Source organism: Antennarius striatus, chromosome 10, assembly GCF_040054535.1.
Source record: "Antennarius striatus isolate MH-2024 chromosome 10, ASM4005453v1, whole genome shotgun sequence".
NCBI lineage: Eukaryota > Metazoa > Chordata > Actinopteri > Lophiiformes > Antennariidae > Antennarius > Antennarius striatus.
Window position 1 is genome coordinate 8955718 of NC_090785.1, and position 19422 is coordinate 8975139.

Sequence of the window (19422 nt, forward strand, 5' to 3'; positions counted from 1 at the left end):
CAGTATTGTCTTCTAAGAAATTTATGTTGTTCATGATGCTACGGGGGCAGCACAGTGGTGTCCTGTTGCCTCACAGACCAAGTATCTGCTCACGGTAGGATCGTACCAGTCACCTTTGGCATCACCAACTTGAAAAATATTAGAAAAAAACTGCACTACAATGATCCCTTGGAATTCTCAACTTTGGATTTCAGACATATCAGAACCCCTCTGGTCTGAAATCACTAAAAACAATTTTAAAACAATATATTTTCTTTCTTTAAAGGTTACATTTCTTATTTTCCAAACCAATGTTATTTTTTGGTACTGTTGCATAAAGTTTCATTCCAAATTAAAATTTGTACTGCTGACAATTAAAACTTGAGGTATGTTGTGGTCATTGCACTCCATTCCTTCCTCCTTACAAACCTAGAGAAGCGAGTACTATCCAGCAGTGGGTTACAGATGAATGTTGCTCCAAACTACAGAACTGATAACGGGGATATTATGCAAACAAAGAACAATCACTATGGGTGTTGACAATACTTGTCCTGGTTACAATCTGTTTACATTTGTTAACTATTGTCTATTTAGTTCAGCTTAATTGATGACATAAAAAAAAAAATCTGAATGATGCAACTTCAAAGTCTCAATAAAAATACATACATTGAATGTATACAATGTATGTAAACATGTAAACATTGTACGTAGTTTATTAAATGAAGGCAGTTTATTGAATGAAGTTTTTAAATTTTCAAACAAACTGTACAAAAATGAGATGTAGATGAGATTTTTTTCTTTTTAAATCATGAATGTTAAATAATATTTTCCACTTTCATCTCAGTGTTTGCTTCCATAAGCTTCAACCAGAACAACTCTTTCAAGACCAAACAGCAGATGCTCACATTTCCGTTCTGGTAGACTCATCAGCCCCAGAGACTTTTTCCCTCTGTGAAAGTAATGATGTGATGTTAGATTTTGGTTTAGAAACAAGACTTCTTAAACCTCTAAAAACAATGATGTGCTGGTTGGTATAAGAATCAGCAAATATCCCACTCACATAAGGTGAGAAGCACCTGTTCTTCGGAACGAACTTCCACAATGTAACTTTCCTTAGTGACTCACGGAGGGATGCTGACAGCTGATGAGTGTCATGTACCTGAGAAACAGATGCATGTAATTTCAGTCACACTGTCTACATGTATATCCTTGTGTGTATGGCTGCATTTATGAAACATGTATTCATAGTGTACCACATTACTTGAGAACCTCCCTGCTAATGAAAGTTATTAAATGGATGAACTATAAATATCTACGAAAAGATATTTTTTCACACCTTCATGCTGCTGAGGCAGGCATGTCTGAAGTCCATGTTGCTGCTACAGCTCACAATACTGATGGACGAACCTAGAATCACCTCAACGGCTGAACACAACTTCTCCTGATGCTTACATGTAACACATACCGACCAAACACACAATATCAGATTAATATGCCGCGTCCTGCTAAATTATAACATATTGGCTTGATAAACAGTTTGAAGAGTATAAACAGATTATTAGGTATTTTCTTGATTACAGCAATCTTTTTGTAAATTGATAGATCAAATATGTCATGAAGCAGTTGCTGTGCACTGCTACATAAAATTATTAATTATAAAAAGAGGATTTCTTGTCTGGAAGTTAATGTGTATATGCACGTCAGACTTGCCTTTTCACTGCGATTTTGGGCTTTCAGAATGTTCTTCAGTTCTTTCTGGAAAGCTGCTGTCACTGCATGACTGTTGTTGTCCAGAATATCCTCTAGGTGGTGCTCTATCAGCACCTCTGTGGCTAAGGGAGGGTCACAGATCAGCTGAGTGAAGCCCCACCTGAACTTCGTTTTCAGACATATGTGCCTTTGTCTCTCACCCATAACATCAGACAGCTGGCAGGTGAAACAGTCACTGTACTGCAGGAACAGAAAAAACAGGAGTCTCTGCTCTTGATTGTCCCAGTTTTCTTGAAGAACAGTGTAAACAGTGCCACCACTGTACACAAGATCTGCAGAAGATATAAAGTTCTTTATGTTTTTCAGAATAGAAAATGGGAAAAAAGCACAAGGGCAATTTGAGCACGAGTGATGTTTCCACCTTAAACAGCAAATGCACTACAAATCTACACTGTTTGAAGGCTGTTGGTTGGGTGTTGACATTAGCTGTTTGTTTGGAGTTCAATGTGTCATCCACCAGCCAAAATAATTAAAGAAAGAATATGAAGTAAGACCATTTAAACTCAATCAGTTTTTCGCTTTGTCATGACAAGCATTAGTTGAAAGTACTGGTTAAACTTCAGTCATATACTTTATAATAAGTACTACTCAGATGATTATACGGAATGTAGATGCCTGCATGGCCTTTTAAAAAAAACTTAAATCCAGAAAGTTCCCACAGCAGGGCCGCAGTGTTTAGCTTTTCCACTAAATGGTCCAAGATGTTCCCATAAATAAATAATGATCAAAAAGTTATGCGCCTCCTGTGATAAACAGCTGAGGGCTCTAAAAAGCGACTTAATTTTCCATTTAACAGAATAAGTGCAACCAGACAGCTCATTAACAAAAGCCATACAAAACAACTGTAGAAAACAACTAGGTTAATAAGGCGAATCAGACATTTATGTATCAGCCAGCTGTTTCCATTCACCTGAATGATCAACTTAGTTTGTTTCAACTCAAATGACTGCACTTATCTTTATAATTGACAGGACCACTCTAGGGTGTAATTATGGCTTGAACGGAAGAAATTAGAATGAGAAATAGGTACACAGGTACTGTATAAAAGAAAATGCTCTAAAGATTTTGTTCATAGGGCACTAGCTTGAAGGTAAAATAATAATTTCGGCACAATGAAGTTGCCAGAATTGTCTTCTTTAAACATCAGTTGAAATACAAATATTGATAACACATGCAAAACGTTTTATCCTTCAAAAATCCCTCTTTGGACAAAAACTAAATCAAGTCCCAGGTATGATTAGATGCTGGAACAGATGTGGTTGAGTTGGACATAACAAATGTAAACACTTTTTCTAGTATAAGTCATGATGGAAAAACACATTATTAACCCCTTTTCTGCTGAAAATTCCACATCTTGTTTCCCTGTAGTGACAACTGAATCTTAACTACATTTGCAGCTTATATGCATGAAAGCATATTTTATTAGGACATTTCCAATAACCTGATATTCATTTCTTTGCTGGAGCCCAGATGTTCATTTGTGGAGCCATTTCTTTCCTCTTGCTATCACTTTAAGGTCTTTGTGAAAATTCCTCTTTCTATTTCCTGTGAGTTTATTATGTTTTATTCCTCTGATTCAAATTAGGGTCTTTTTGGGATCCACAAAAGTCTTTATGAGAAGCCCTTGGCCAGCGTGCATTGCCTTGCACAGAGAAACACATGTGGTTGATATTAGCCTTAACCGAATGCCTCATAGTCAGGAACTGATTACGTTTTTCAGTGTTTCAGAAAGACCTACTGGACCTTTAACTACTTGAGATTTGTTTACATCCTTCCTCAGAAACCAGATCCTTACAGTTCTTCTAGCAGAAGAAAAAAAAAAATCCTTGTCATCAGTACGTGTTGTGTCACTTAGTGTTTGTTTTCTACCTTTGGGGGAGGAACATCGAAGGCCTTGCAGGCCCAGTTCTTGACAGTCCAAATGCAATGGGAGGTTCTGGAAAAATGCGGATGGGCCGATTACAGGAACATTACTAGGGCTGCTTACCAACACGTAGACAGTTATGAAGTCAAAGAAGCTTAACTCAAATCTTAGACGTGAACAACATTGACTAAGGAAAACACAAAATACAAAAAAACTCCCCACCCTCTGTCCATCTGACTCTCAATCCTTAAGCCTAGTCAACCTCAATTAGTACACTGTGTTTGAATTTCTCTCTATTTCTCGTTTCTTTTGTTAGGCAACTCTTTGTTACTTTTCAAGTAAACATTTGACTTCAACAGTATGAAATTCCTTATTTTGGAAAGGATTTCCAATAAATGCACACCATTATACTAATATTTATTCTCTCCATATACAATCCGTCTTACTATCTATTACTGATTTGTAGCAACTGAGTTTCCCAGTGTTTGCTGACCAGGTGAGATGAGCAGAAAAACAGTAGAGTGTCATTCCAAAAAGCTCCATAATCCTCTGTCCATGAAAACAACAAATTGAACTACAACAAAATCCATGAAGGATATCTGTATTTGAGTGAGTCTCCTTGCCAAATTGGGGTACTCCACCACACAGGGGCTCAGGATTGTGACGAGTTGAACGCTGAGCTCTCCAAACAAGCCCTGATCCAGGACGTCAGGAGGAATACTGAGTGGCAACCTGCCTCCTATGACAGGGTGTCCTCCTTCACACCAGTGTCCTTTCTTCACACAGACTGGAGGCCTTCAAACACAAGGAGACATCATTCACCTTCTAATCAACATGCCCTCCTGTTTCCAACATGCTTTTTGTTGCATCAACAGATGCATTATCCACTGGAACTAAGACTGTCTGTCCAACTTAACTGCAGATTCAAGAATACTGAAAAAGGGCATTACTGACTGTATATTACAGGAGACATCAAAGATCAGTGATGGTTGGTTCGCCAATGCAATCTTACTCTTGATCTTAGCACTGTAAGAAAATTTATGTAATGTTAGCACCGCTTTACATCCAAACAGACTGACAGGGGTTTAATTAACAAACGAGAGAAGTGAACTTTGTGTTCTTTTGCTTTAAACTGTGTCGTCATGCAAAAAAATATAAGAACCTGTCTATTGCTTTGCAGTTTTTGTATGTAAGGTCAATTTTTACTTTTTTACATGAGTTACTTCATGAAACAAAAAAGGAATTCTGTATGATACAGTCTACAGTGAATACATAATTGAAGAATTTATTGATAGATTGATAATTGATCATATTAAATTTATTTGAAACAAATAATGTAAAAATAAAGTTCTTATCAACGCTCAACACAACAGTTCTAGGGCTCAATGTAAGTCGTACCTAATGGTTCGCTGAACGGTCCATTGGCTGGAATTCAAAATGAGGTGGATTTTGATCTGGAAGAAAAAAATGCAGTGAAACATTTGCCAGCAGTTGTAAAAAATAACTGCATCCACACGTGAGATATTAAAGGATCCTACCCCTGCATTAGACAAACTGAAAGTGCCTAGGAATGCTTCGATTTGAGCACAACAGTCTGGACTGAAAAGTGCTGCATCTTTTGTCTGTACATTGCAAAAACAGAACAAAAGTATTGTTACATCACTGTGATCATCTATCATCTTTTACATTTTAAAGGGAATACAATGAACTTTCTAGAACTACTGCTTTGCAATTTTACTCTTATGTGCACCTGTAAAGTCGAAGTTAACAAAACATGATGTTATTAGATTATTTATAGAATTTAGACTGTTTTAGACTCACAGAGCGCATCCTTACATGATCCATGTTTGTATGTCTCTCCCTTCATTCAGATAAACAACTACAAAGAAATAATTGCATTCTTTGCATGTCCTTACATGCTGAGCCACTAATGCTTGGAATGTATGATACTGGCCTTCTTCTAACTTTCTGATAAGAATAGCAATAATTTTAACTTTTTAAATATTTCATAAGGATTGTCACACCTGGGTTTTAGAAAATCTGTAAATTATTGAAGACAATTGTCTGATCAATTAAGCCCGTAGTCCAAACTGACATTTGCACATAAATTTTGACTCATTTCCTCAAAGGGATATACAGGTATAGAAACTCTCGTCAGAACTATATGCCTGCAACAAAACATGAAAATCAATACTGATTTTAATTAATATGGTTTGGCTCAGTGCATTAATTATTAACAGTTGCAGAAATCATTAAAGTGTTTCTAAACAGCGACCTTTGGATATGTGGACCTTCCAACAGACTTCATTGTTTAGGCTCTGTTATTACTAAATCTTGTACCTGGAATGACAGGAGTAATTTAAGGGGACCGTAGAGATCAGTGAAGGTGCACAGCTCCTCAGGGTCAGACAGCAGACAGGGGCCGACACTGGGAAACATGCTCCCCTTCAAATCTGTCAGGACTAATGCAGCACAGTATTGATATAGAGACACTGCGTGAAAGCCAACAGTGTGTATTTATCCAAAGTGTGTGTACGTACCAGGTTGAAGATCTTCCATTTTAATACCTGTGCACCAGGGACCAGCTCCTGCAACTACATCACAAATATGACCGTAACAACTTTGTATTAAGTGTATCTTGGGATGCTTGACTGGTATTTTTGCTTAAACACTTCTTCTTTTTAAAAAAAATAAAATAATAAGCTTTAAAGAATGAGTGTTCAGGATGGCTGTGGTTACACACATCACACTGGTCCTGTTTTCTGAGTCACATCAGTCTTACTACACACAACACAGTTTGGATTTTTCCATCCTGAATGGGCTTTTAATTCAGAACGTTTGATTTTAATGTGTTGGCAGGATGGTAGAGTTTAATGCAGCATGAAGTGGTTCCAGCTGGTATTCCTCTGACTGGCACCATAATAAGAATCAATGAAGAGTTCAGACTCTTTTTTAGATGAAACCCAGATGCTGTGAAAGTGTTGTTTTACCAGTGCAGGTGAGATTTTGGGGGGAGTCGGGACAGAGAAGCACCAGCAGCCCCCCCGCATTCTTTAGACCGTGTTGTTGCCTCTCCCTCACCAGAAGCTGGAGCAGCCGCAGCACCTTGAACGGCACCGAGCCCCCGGGTTAGCAGCACGAAGCTAAAGCCACAGATCACGTTGCTAGCTCGCCTCAAATCGTCACCATTTCAAAAAATAAATGAAATACAAGCAGGGATTTAACAGAAATTAAATAATAGTTGTTGTTTTTTTAAACGTATAAAACGATATCCACTCATCTCCACACTACCTGCTGTATTTCTCTGAGCATCTTCTCATCCAGAGTTCAACCTGAAAACTTTCCTCAATTCCACCTGCGCGCATTCTGGAATGACGTCATCACGCACCGAACACTATCTGACAGCAGCTTTGACAGAACAGCAGCGGAGCTATTTAATTATCTATTAACAGAATATAAAGTTATCTGAATCTACATTATACCCAGCATTTCATAATGCAGTAACCATAGAATATTACTGGAGCAAAGCTCAATTAGAAAAGAAGACACCAATTTGTAGAAACTTACAATGGCTGTCCTGAAGTGCTGTAATTGTTTTATTTCTCCTAGGTTGCATCTAATAAAATCCCAATCTATGATTATTAAACAGTCAAATATCGTTGGAATGTCATTACAAATTGGCATGAATATTTTACAATGTATTTTGGCCCATGGAAGCACTTCTACCTTATTAATATAAGTCTACTTTTACAATATTTTGCTTTTGTATTTTCAAATGGCTGACAAGAAAGCTTACATCTGTTCCATATCACATATATGAATTCATTCATAATACTAGAATTTAAAATTGAACTGCATGTTACTTCAACATTAACATCACAATGTTCAACAAATGATCAAATAACAAATAATGTCTCAGGAAAATTAACTGGAAGGTATGGTAATGTAGTTCAACATTTTTGCTGCAGGCTTTGTGCATTTTCCATAACAAGTCCACATAAAAGTCTCTGACAGGATGTAGCGAATTCTTTATTTAAATAACGTGACAGCACTATTTCACTTTCATTTTAATATTTGCAATCATTTACTGTTTCCAGGATCAGTGAACCCTCTTTGTGTACAATATATTAAATTAGTGTTTGTTTCAAACATAGGATCACTCCCCCTCTTTTGCAGACCACTCAATGTAGGCTCCTGCATAATTACAGGCACTGAAAGAGAGGACAGAAGAACAAATTTTGAAACAATAAGAGAAGGAAAACAGAATAGACAAAATTGGGGTGAGCTTTAGCTAAATATTGAAACAGTGAGGGCTATTCATCTAAAAGACTTGAATTTGCAAGAAATATTAATTTTTAAAATGTATAGTACTGAATAGGAGCTTATTACTTAGTATATCCTAGTTTGCGGGCCTTTTCCGTGGCCAGCGCCCCTCTCTTTCCCATGTGGCAGTGAAAAACCAGCTCTGGTGCATCCACTGGTGGCTTGGTACTGCCGTACTTGGTCATGAATGCATCTGGATCCATGGCAAGGGCAGCATCTACTGTATCAACTGAATGACAGGCAAGAGGGCAGAAAATACATTTCAGATTACATGAACAATGTATGGTGGTGCAGTGAGCAGCGCTGTCACCTCACAGCAAGCGGTTGGATTCATTTCTGCGTGGAGTTTATATGTTCTCGCTGCATCTTTGTGGGTTCTCTCTGGGTACTCAGAGTTCCTCCCACCTCCAAAAACATGCTATTAAGGTGAATTGATCACTCCGATTTGACCATAGGTGTGAGTGTGTCTGTCAGTGGTTGTTTGACTTTCATGTGGCCCCAATCTGCACTGAAGACGCAACTGGGGCATTCCCCAACTCTCAACTATAGCTAGCTGGGATAGGTGCCAGCAACACATGTTACCCAAAGGCGGAAAAAGCAGCTGAAGACGAGATAATCACGGTCATCTCGTCTTAAGAAAATGGAGGGAGAAATAATGCATAATTCTGAAAAACGACAATCATCCAATTTGTTAAATATCCAGTACACATAACAAACCACTCAGAATGTGTAGAAGTAGCAATGTTAGGACATGAAACGAAAATTCAGAATTCAGTAAGAGATAATGGTATAAGCTGTGTTAAAACTAATAATGATATTGTCATCCCTGGACGTGAATTCAAGAGAATCTCACTTGGAATGTTAACAGATCCTGGAATACGGCCACTTCTTTCCACTTCTTCTGTGGACCGAACGTCAATTAGAAAAAGATCTTGGCTTTGTCCGACAAGCTTTTTCAGATCGTTGTAAGAGATTTCCTTGGTGCCTGGCAACGAGAGGGAATGCATCAAACACACATTGGATGAATGTCGTCTGCTAAGGCTTTATTGAATGCTACCGTAAAACTACACTCTTTATTTAAGCCTCAAAAGAATTTAACAACCTGCTACAGAATTTTATTAGTAGAACTTGAATAATTACAATTACTTATCAACTACTGAAGGAACACAACTTATTGACATATTAATCTTCTTAAATAACTGTTAAATAACGATAAATATAATTCCAAATTCAAGGCATATATTTTTTATCATTAAGGAGTCATCACACTGATTTATGAAGGTAAAATAATCAGGAGTCTATAGATTTTAGGTGCAATGATAATAGGGGGAAACTGGGCTGCAGGAGAATATAATTGTGAAATAGTTGCATACGCAATATGTAGATAAATGAGGCCTCCAGTTCTGTAACTTTCCAGAGTTTTTGCCCCATCATCATTTTTTCAAAGCCCTCTCTTGCTAGGAATTATATTTAATAGTTGAATTATTTTGCTTCCAAATGGATGATACTTGTGAATTTATGGAAAAACAAATCCTGAGTAGTCAAGGCACCTGGGGAGCAATTATATGAATCCAGATCCTCAGGGTGCATTTCACTCTTTAAGATTGCTCCTGCATGTCGTGCCTCACAACCATTGGTTTACACTTCCTGTTGTGTTTAAGTCTAAAAATCAGGAGTAAAGATGAAACACCCATCACAGGTATGCAGAAAATTATGTTCTACTTGTTGATAACATGTTTAAAAAGTTAATTCTTGTGTAATTTTTTTGGTGTGGTAAAAAAGTCTGCCGAGTCATTTTAATGGAAAAAGAAAAACTTTCAACAGTAAATAATTAAAAATATTCAGCGTCAAATATCAGATTAGTGTGTGGGGTGCACAGTTAACGCAACTATTGAAACACCCAAACATTTTATGCTATTAAAACTTGTCAATTTTTACTTTTACGCCCACTTTAACTACGGTAATAAAAAAAAAAAACTATATTTAAAACACGTGTTTAATATTTCGACAAATATTTCCGAAATTATAGTTGTTTCTATCATTCAAGCAGGCGACAGACGCCCGTGTCTCAGAGTGAAACTGATCCACACTCACCTGAGCCCGCCATCCTGCCTGAATGGCGCTCTTTCAAGTGACACCTTCTAGAAATAGCAGCTTCCTTTTCCTCCCATTACATCGACTTCCGTCGAGCTTTTCAAAACAAAAGCATTTCGAATTTTATTTTCCGTTCTAACTGCTGACCAATCCTAATTTGAAAATAGACACCTCAACATCAAATACACAGTATGACATATCTTTCATTCCTTTCATACATCTAGATAGAGCATTATTATCTGGGGCTAATGCATGGAAAAGATGATCAACCCCAAGAGTTGCAATAAAAATCTGAATTCATTGAAAAAAAAAAAGATTTGCAGAATTAATAAACAAACAATAAATGACACAATTATAATGGTTAATATGATGCATATGTAAATTGTCAGATACGCAAATTAGATATACAAAAATTATTACCTATGGACAGATGGACACACTGATGATATCCTTATATTCTTAAAACAGATGATAAAAATATTCTGCTAAATTAAATATCTCACTTTCCAAATTCAAATTAAATATATGCATGTTATCAGCAAATCTAATGTACCAAAAGTAAAAAACAACAACCTAACTATACAAAATTCCCTTGTACATTCAGTTCATTCAGTTTGCTTATCATTATATTTACATAATACCATTAAAATGTTATTATCAATGTATCAAATGAAAAATTACAGTCATTACAGAGAAAAAAAACCTGCCTTAACATTTGCAAAACTTTTGTGAAGGAGATTTCTTCTAATTTTTGTTGGAGCGCTATAGCACACATTCACAGGGCTAGGTTTCAGAGGTATATTAAAGCTGCATGGTTGTGTCATTCTAATAACAAATTTGTTGTGTTTCTTCATTACTTTATTACCATTTAATATTACAACTCCATGCAGAAGCTTTGAGATGAAAAATTCAGCCCAGACATTTTACACAAGTGTTATTAAAATAAGTTTTAGTTTATTAAAGTTTTAAACAGTGTATCTTATTAATCATTACTATTTACAATTAAATTCAGCCATGAAAAAATAACAATATAATAAAAACATAGGTTAATTTGCCAGCAAATAAACCTGATTTCTAAACTAAAAGCAACAGAACTACCCTTGTTAATCTTATTTTATAAACACTGTACTTCTTTACTCAAAATACTTTAATGTGCCTTGAAACAGGTCTGTAAACAACTTCTTATTTATGCAGTCATCATGACAACATCACAGAACTATTTAGCTTTGTCTGAATGCACTGTTGCTGTAACCCCTGTCCCGTTCAGCATGAGTGGGATGGATTGTCTTTATTGAAATTATCTGGGTCACAGGGTTCCCTCTGTGCTGTAAGAAGGGTTCCCTAGTCCATCACTGGATTCTCTCTTTGCCTTTTTATACATTTTATATTTCCAGAGGATCACAGCTGCCATAATGAGAAGTAGAAGAAGGGAAACCCCACCTCCTATTATCCCAGCCAACAATTTATGGTCAGATGAGTCAAAAGAGCTGTATCGCCTGCAAGAGAATTCTGATGGGAGGCTGTGCCCTGCCTTGTTCACAGCCTCCACACAAACCTTAATGCCAGGTTCCAAAGATTCGATGAAACCTCTTCGCGATGAGGACTTAAACTCAAGGATATCACGTTCCGTTTCCTGAATCACTACTCTGTATTTGGACACGACAGACGAAGGAGCACACCACTGAACTTCTACCTTCCCTCTGTTCTCCCCTTCAGTGATTGGTTGCAGTATGTGGATGCGTGGGGCATGAGGAGGCACATCGGCCCCACTGATGCCAGGACATAAACATCCAGTCCTTTCTGACATTTGGGCACAAGGCTCCTGATTCTCCAGGCAGGGGCTATATTGACAGAGCCGAGGTCTTTGGTGTAAGTTAGTCGTCATGGAAGACAACAGTTCAGGAGGAGAGCTGTGGTTGTCATAGTAATCATCACCATCAGAGTCTTCCGAGCCCATATCTGTAAAGAAGATGATCCTTGGACGGGTAATGGGAGGGGAAGTAGAGGCAGCGTAGGCGAAGAGGTGGGAGTGAAGGAAAGGTGAGGCACTCAGAAAAAAGAGAAGCAAAGCCAGGTTCCTGCAAAGTGACGTCATCTCTATGGAAAAAAAAATGACAAATGTTAAGAAAGATTATACATACTTAACTTATCATGACAACTTGGACACTCACTGAGTCTAAAAAAATAAATAGATCATTCTTAATTGTTTTTCTGTTAAGATCATATCTAAGAGGCGAAATCATGAAGTTGGAGTTAATTTGGTTTCGGTTATAATGTGAAAACAGTCCCAAAACACAGAAACTTGTGTCGATACTATACAGAAATGGCAAGGCTGGCATGAGTGGAGACAAGACAAGGAGATAATTTAGGGTTTTTGTTAGATGTAAAACAAACTACATACAGTTTTAGTCTAAATGTTAGTAACAATGAAACACAGTCAGAGAGATGTGTGTTGCTGTGTTTAGTGGTTATGTTAGAGTGCAGTGGTGGCTAAAAGATAGGGGACAGGAATGCTTTGTTGAGAGCGGTAAGACATAAAACAAATTTATGGACTTTTTCATGAGGATTTTTATACTTAAGTTTGTCGCTCAAAGATATAGGCCTGTGTAACCAAACATTTGGGATGCTATAGTCCTCATTGTGTAAACAGCTCTATGTTGATTTCTGGATGAAAAGCACATTGGGTTGGCCCCATCAGCGATTCCATTTTCTCTTGGCACCAAGCCAGATGAGTTATGTATAAGCTATAGTTGAATGGATTTACACTCTAGAATCCTAAGACCCATGCTGTTCAAGCCTGATGCTTTCTGAATACACATAAAAAACTACATTTTATTTAGTAAACATCATAATAGTGATTCAAAGAAAGAAATGTGTTTAAAATGGTTTACTGTACCTGTGTGTTGTCTTTATTCCCCTTTCTCCCTGGTTCCAACTCAGTCCCCTCTTAAAGTGTGCTGCCTGGAGTCTTCTGTTCTCACTCTTTTAAGCTGCTTTCCCCCAGACTCCCTCCTCCTCCTCCCCTGCGACACCCCTCCTTTTCTGCCCCCATGCCCCTCCCTTTTACTTCTACTTCTTTCTGAAACTATTCACATATTTCTTCTGTGCCCTCTTCTTTTTTTCAGAAGAGAGTCCAACTGGAATCGCTCTTTCATATTTGTGTTTTGTGGAATGCCTATGGGGAAGGGGGCAGGGATTTGGGGGTCCGTGTGCCAGTTACCATGTGCCACATAATGCCTGGCATTTTAATTCGCTGAGCAGTAGCATGAGGCAGGCTTGTGCTTGTTGCAGTATGTGTTTGTGTAATTTGGATGTGTAGCTGACTTGTTTTAATTACGTCTTAAGCTTCGGCGTACTCCGCAGGTCTTCTTCTAGAAACTAACAAGACATAAGGTCACTTCAGTGTGTGTTTATGTGCGCCTTTGAGAGTAGGGGGTGAAGAATGCAACCATGTGTATTTATTATGGGCCCCCTTCCACTGCTTCTCACCCCCATTGTGACAAGCTGGGACAGGGAATGATCAACCCTTTCTACTCTCACATCCTTTTATGGGATAAACCTGGCAAAGAACTTGTGTTTGTTCTTTTTCCAAGTGCCCACATCACACAGATTAAAGGAAAAGTACCAGGCCAGAGGCTTGTTCTTTTTCAACCTGAAAACTCCAAGGGCCTACGTGACTTAAAACATTTGCCTTTAATTCAAAAAATTGTTTTAGTGTCATTTTGAAATGAAATAAGTTTGGGTTTTTTTAAGTATTTGTTTATATGAAATAAACAAAAAGCATTTCACCCAGGAGTATGAAACAAAGATCAACTTTCGTTCACGTTGAAGCTAAATGAGGGTTACAGAGGTAATAAAATATTAGAAGATACAATAGACACTTCAATTGGACGGCAGGAAACAGCACAGATTTATTTTTTTGTTTTTATACAAGGTTTTATGTAGTCAACTGGGAAAACATGTGGTGCTCACATTTGTGTGCACAGCTGTGTAGAAGCGCTTGTATATTGTGTAGATACTCACTTAAAGAGAGAAAAAAAAGGATGTTACGCAACCAGACCCGTCTCATGAACCCCTCAAAATTAACCTGAGGTGTAGCCTTATTTCCTTTCAGTCCTTGTAGATAGATAAATGTGAGAGTGAGATGATTGTTTGCAAGAATGAAGGCGCAACATTTAAATGAGTCTGAATCTAGATTTTGGTATGTGGCAACAATTTTCTAATCTAATCTTAGAGTAGATAACATTATGGGTTCAGTTAAAGGGAGTTTTGGTTAGTATTGTGTGAAAAGTACCAAGTCTGCCGTTAAATTGGTTGATCATTAGAAGTTTCCAGGGTAGAGACTGAGATTCTCGGTGACTGGCATAAGTCATAATGTTGCTCATGAGCCAATCTTGACTCTAGCTGTCACACATGACAGACTTGGTATAACCAAATGATTTTTTTTTCTCTTCTGTAAATGACACACATACACACACATATATGTGTTTATACTGGGGCCACCTCCAGCAGCTGATTGAAACATTTGACTGATGATTCTTATTTCACATGATTTTCTTTAACCATCTCAACAAGGTCAACAACTTGTCTTGATTCTTTTATATGTATTAATGTTCACAGCAGGTCAACATTTTCATTTAGCCAAAAAAAGTATGTTAACATCAGCAACACAGATCTTCACACACACATTCAGTGCACCTGATTATTCTGATGAGCTGCTGACTTCCCCAGCCTTTTTGCACCATCACTAGTTCATTATGTGGGTTTGAAAATATTATGTAGACAACTTTTGGTTGGACTGACATGACATTTGATGCCAAAGTCTTGATTTGTATCATCTGTAAAGCTTAATTTGTCCAGTAGACATTTGATTTTGGTAATTTTTTTGTTGCCACCAGGCTTTTTAAAAATTTTGTAAATACCTGTATATTGCACAGATTTTGGAGATTAATACTGAATATGAAAAAAAATTTTTTTTTGCATTGCACAACAACGTTCGCCTCAGGATTTAGCTCAAAGTGTAACATCACACAACTGCTAGTATGACAATAGTATGGATTTTGTTTCCCTAATGCCAAGCAATTAGTCAATGATTGATTAATGGTTTCATTGTGTCTGTATGGTTACAAGATTATCAGAATATCTAAATTATGCAATGCTCCAACGACCATCAGTAACATGCATGTCTTTGCAAACATTCCTCTTTAATTAATTTTTTTGTATAATTTTATTTTAGTATTCCAAAAACAACCTGATAAACATTAATCAGAACTCATCTTTAATCAATAATTCCTGAACCATTTTTTCCATCAAGATTAATGCATTACTCCCCAAGACAATGAACAAAATATCAAAATATGTCTTACTGCAGAAGCACATGTATGGATCAGCTGTAGGACGCATCCTCCCACAAACTGTCCACACAGTCTGGGGGAAACACATTCTTCATCCTAGGAGGTGCCTAGGGAACAGAGGGTTCCTCCTGAAATCTACTCTCATCTTTACATTTGTTATTTTTTTCAGCTCAACACAAAATTCTTTTGACTGCGTGAGACAACCATCTCCTCTCTACCCTGCAGAGTCAGCAGCTGATAAGATTCATGACAACTGGATGATAGTGGTTTGCTGTGACTTATCAGAGGAGGTGACTAATTTCAACATACTTTTCGGAACAAGACAATCCATCTCTCAGATCTTTCAGTTCAAAGTCCTCCCATAAAGAATTTTCTCATGTGAAGCTGTAACATCTCATCTCTTCCGTTTGAACTGTTTAAGTTATGTAAATTTGTACTGGGTTATTTGATTATGATACTGTCAATGTAACCAAATTAGTTTGTGACTAATACAGCTAATAAAAAACTAAATGAGTGCCCACGAGAAGAGATAAAGATAGATGTGGTGATCATACTATTTGTGTGTATGAGGTCATGCTTGCGGATGGGTAGGATTATATTACAAAATGATGGAGCTGCACTCAAATAAGGAAAGAGGACACAAGAGGTGAAAACAAGTATGTGAAAACCAGGGAACACAGAAAATCTCTATTGACTTTTATCGTAGATTGCACTCGTCTCATGTCTTTGTATCTTATAAGCTACACATGCTCTAAAGTATTACACAATGCATTCAGTCGCACTTAGTTAAACAGAAAATATCAGTGACTAAAGGACACCTCATTGTTTTGCAACATTTGTAGGCCGGTTGGTCAATCCTGAAAAAGGATTGGACTCACCTGTCAGGTGAAACCAAGCCCAGAACAGGAGCCAGACACATACCTGTGAAGTGATTATGCTACCGACATGACTTTTTGTTCTTTCTGCGTTGGTGATGAGTAAAATACTCAGAGTCCACATCTGAACTATATAATAGCTTTCCCATGTGGCTGACATCACCATGGAGACAGTGCTCACCATGTTGAATTTTCCACAAGACACTTAAAACCATTTATTTCTTTTTGTATGTTACTAACTATGATACCAAATTCCACGATGAATGAAGGAATCCAATGAATATGAGTCATACAGTTTGAGATAATACCGTCTGCCACTATGTTTTCCCTCTCGTACCACAACAGCATGTTTTAGCATGTTGGTGGACATACTGTATGTCAGACATCCTGCATGAATCATCAACACTGTTGTTTGATAGTAGATAACACCACATTTTCACAAGAATATTGTGAATTCTTATGGGAAGTGAATATTATTATTTCACAACTCGATAAAATAAATCTTTTGAGGTAGGAAGTGCCCTGAAAAAAACGTTGCTTTACACATTCACTGACTCAGTGAACCTCCATGTTTCTGTGTTTTTTTCCGACTAAGAAATGCGGGGGACTCTCACGAATTCTCATTCCCGCTGATACCCACACCTCTCTGAGGATTTGAAATATCCACTTTAAAACAGGAAGCACTACTACTCAGTGTAGTCCTATCAACTTTGACCTTTACTTCATTCTAAAGGAATTTCAGGGTAGTCTTGGATCCAGATGGAGTAGAGTTGTGCGACCAGCTATTTTTAGCTAAAAAAAAACACATTGGGACTAGAGTGGACTGTTCATGGTTACAGTTCTGCGTGGGGAAAATTAGAAACAGGCTTGCATTGATGAGGCTGTTACATTCAATGTCAAGGTCTTATATTGCTACTTTCACTGAACACTTTGTGATTTCAGTGATGATGAGTTAGAGTGGGCTGGTAAAAAAATCCCCCACCAGTAACAGTTTAGATAAAGTGCATCCTGTTGATTTGTATTTCAAGAAATTGTATGAAATACATTCTGTATACACGTCTTGGGAATACTGTGCTCTAAGTCATGACTAGCTGCCTGTCTCACAGGATTAGATCATAATCAAATATTTATAGTAATCAAATATTTCATCCCCCACAGACGGACCAGCTGACATCATGTCAGTAATTATCTGGTAAAAAGAGGCGAAACTGTTGATGAAGACAAGGCTGGAGATCACTCAGTCACTCAGTTGAGTTAGAATAACAGAGTGGAAGCTTTAAAAGGAGGGTGCTCCCTGAAATCATTGTTCTTTGTTTGCAAACCAGGGTTGCCGGCAAGTAAACACATGCAGTTATCATTACTGCTAGTAAGATTTCATCTAAATCAACCATTTATTGGATCTCCAAGAACTACAAAGAGAGAGGTTCAAATGTTGTGAAGAAGGCCTCAAGATGCCCAAGGAGGTCCAGAAAATGACAGGACTGTCTCCTAAAATTGATTCAGCAGGGGGATCAGGGCATCACCAGTGCAGAGCTTGCTTAGAAATTACAAGCAAACAAGTGTGAGTGCATTTACACGCACAGTGAAGACTTTTGGAGAATGGCCTGGTGTCAAGATGGACAGCGAAGAAGCCACTTATCTCCAGGAAAAACATCAACAGCAGACTAATATTCTGTAAAAGATACAGGGATTGGACTTCTGAGGTCTGGGGCAAAGTCATTTTCTCTGATGAATCTCCTTTCTCATTGTTTGGGGCCTCTGAAAGAAAAGATTGTTCAGAGATGAAAAGATAAACGCTACCATCAGTTCTTTGTCATGCCATGAGTAAAGCATCCTGAAACCATTCATGTGTGAGGATGCTTCTCAGCCAAGGGACTCGACTCACTCACAATTTTGCCCAAGAACACAGCGTTGAATAAAGAATGGTGCAAAAACATCCTCTGAGATCAATGTCTCCACCATCCAAGACCAGTTTAATTTGAAAGGGTTCAAAACTGTTTAGTTTGCTGGCTTAAATAATTATATAAGGATGACTTTGTACTAAATATGAGATGACACATAAGTGAATAATTGAATTATCCTTTGTAATCCCAATTTAATTTAAAATGCCCTCTGTGATCCACAAATGTCTAAAGTTGCAAGCATTTACCAGGCCGTAACCAGTGTTACGCCTTGAAGATTGATTTTGTCCCGTCATTGTGTCCAAGTTTACAGCCACACTGTAAGTAAGAACACAGTGAGTAAGAACTAACAATACCACTGTCCTGAAAATAATGCAAAGGTACAGACCCCAGCCAACATTCATTTTATTTACATCAAAAAGTTACAAGCATTTACAAAAAGTCCATAAACAGCATCTTGGTTAGAACTATTGTCTCAAAGGTTTGATTCCACTGCTGAGTTTTCATGTTCTCCCTGTGTCTGTTTGGGTTCTCTCTTGGTTGTCTGGCTTCTTCCCACCACCAAAAACATGCAGTTTATAGGTGAATTGATCCCTCTACACTATGAGCATGAGTGGTGTCTGTCTTTCTGTGTGGCCCTGCGATGAACCGTCTTGTACCCCAACTCCTGCTATTAGTCAGCTGGGATGGGCTCCAATGTAACCAATGACCCGGAAGCGGCTGAAGAAGATGAATGAATAAAGGCTGTGTTTTGCTGCCCAAAATAGATCGAAACAAGCATAAAGAAAATCTTGTGACATAAAAACTAAAGCTGCTTTTGAATCAGTTGTGCTGAAAATGTTGCATAACGTTCAGCCTTGTGCTTCTTGTTAAAATTCAGAACAAATGGTATAGAGTTGTAGCTCCCCTTAGTGGTGAAGAAACAGTCCAAAACAGATTCTTTTTTTTGGTGATTATTGCTTCTTGCTTTATAATTGAATAAAATATTGGTGGACAGCCGGACTAATTTGATTTGGTCCTCATACCTGGAGAAAAACATTCAGAAATTCTGTCCAAATACACATTACAACAGATAACTAAGTATTACAAATCTGATTTTGATTTTTACTGTTTAACTTTAATAGTAGAAACAGAATTGCAAACAGTTGTAAACGGCAACTTAACAAAAGAGATTCAGATGATTTGGGAGCCCATGACTGATTTACTCGTGTGAATTCTCATTCAGAAGGAATTTACAAATACACAACAATTTTTGCTAAAAC

General features: G+C 37.6%; 3 protein-coding genes across 6 annotated transcripts; all 3 read right to left on the reverse strand.

Moving 5' to 3' along the window:
• Nucleotides 1–703: 703 nt before the first annotated feature.
• top6bl (TOP6B like initiator of meiotic double strand breaks) lies at nt 704–6814 on the reverse strand. Of its 2 annotated transcripts, XM_068326231.1 has the most exons (12): nt 6604–6814; nt 6154–6207; nt 5954–6075; nt 5152–5235; nt 5012–5067; nt 4568–4639; nt 4213–4408; nt 3619–3742; nt 1890–2021; nt 1316–1811; nt 1040–1138; nt 704–928 (listed from the first exon to the last, which is right to left on the reverse strand). In XM_068326231.1, the coding sequence occupies exons 2-10, from the start codon at nt 6170–6172 to the stop codon at nt 1633–1635; spliced, it is 984 nt and encodes a 327-aa protein (XP_068182332.1). In that variant the 5' UTR covers nt 6173–6207; nt 6604–6814; the 3' UTR covers nt 704–928; nt 1040–1138; nt 1316–1632. The 2 variants fall into 2 exon arrangements, with proteins under 2 accessions (XP_068182332.1, XP_068182333.1); XM_068326232.1 differs by lacking the exons at nt 704–928; nt 1040–1138 and having other exon boundaries at nt 1746–1811; nt 1890–1929.
• Nucleotides 6815–7196: 382 nt separating this feature from the next.
• On the reverse strand, nt 7197–10819 carry LOC137603121 (thiosulfate:glutathione sulfurtransferase-like). Of its 3 annotated transcripts, none has more exons than XM_068326358.1 (4): nt 10031–10819; nt 8790–8921; nt 8003–8165; nt 7197–7824 (listed from the first exon to the last, which is right to left on the reverse strand). In XM_068326358.1, exons 1-4 carry the CDS (start codon nt 10041–10043, stop codon nt 7770–7772), a joined length of 363 nt encoding a protein of 120 aa, XP_068182459.1. In that variant the 5' UTR covers nt 10044–10819; the 3' UTR covers nt 7197–7769. The 3 variants fall into 3 exon arrangements, with proteins under 3 accessions (XP_068182459.1, XP_068182457.1, XP_068182458.1); XM_068326356.1 differs by lacking the exon at nt 10031–10819 and adding an exon at nt 9487–9598; XM_068326357.1 differs by lacking the exon at nt 10031–10819 and having other exon boundaries at nt 8790–9448.
• Nucleotides 10820–10962: 143 nt separating this feature from the next.
• Nucleotides 10963–13052, reverse strand: si:ch1073-303k11.2 (leucine-rich repeat neuronal protein 4). Its single transcript, XM_068326355.1, has 2 exons — nt 12927–13052; nt 10963–12127 (listed from the first exon to the last, which is right to left on the reverse strand). The coding sequence occupies exon 2, from the start codon at nt 12123–12125 to the stop codon at nt 11337–11339; it is 789 nt and encodes a 262-aa protein (XP_068182456.1). The 5' UTR covers nt 12126–12127; nt 12927–13052; the 3' UTR covers nt 10963–11336.
• Between the last annotated feature and the right edge of the window lie 6370 nt (nt 13053–19422).

Excerpts from the sequence above, each read along its gene's own strand:
- top6bl (XM_068326231.1), bottom strand. Across the intron at positions 3,743-4,212 it reads GGAGACTCACTCAAATACAG|GTGTTGGTAAGCAGCCCTAG; the intron begins ATATCCTTCATG and ends ATAACTGTCTAC. Across the intron at positions 1,812-1,889 it reads CCAGCTGTCTGATGTTATGG|CCACAGAGGTGCTGATAGAG; the intron begins GTGAGAGACAAA and ends ACCCTCCCTTAG.
- LOC137603121 (XM_068326356.1), bottom strand. The coding sequence starts at position 9,526 with ATGCACCCTGAGGATCTGGATTCATATAATTGCTCCCCAG. Across the intron at positions 8,922-9,486 it reads TTCATATAATTGCTCCCCAG|GCACCAAGGAAATCTCTTAC; the intron begins GTGCCTTGACTA and ends TCTCGTTGCCAG. Across the intron at positions 7,825-8,002 it reads CGCAAACTAGGATATACTAA|TGCCTGTAATTATGCAGGAG; the intron begins GTAATAAGCTCC and ends CCTCTCTTTCAG.
- si:ch1073-303k11.2 (XM_068326355.1), bottom strand. The coding sequence starts at position 12,125 with ATGACGTCACTTTGCAGGAACCTGGCTTTGCTTCTCTTTTTTCTGAGT.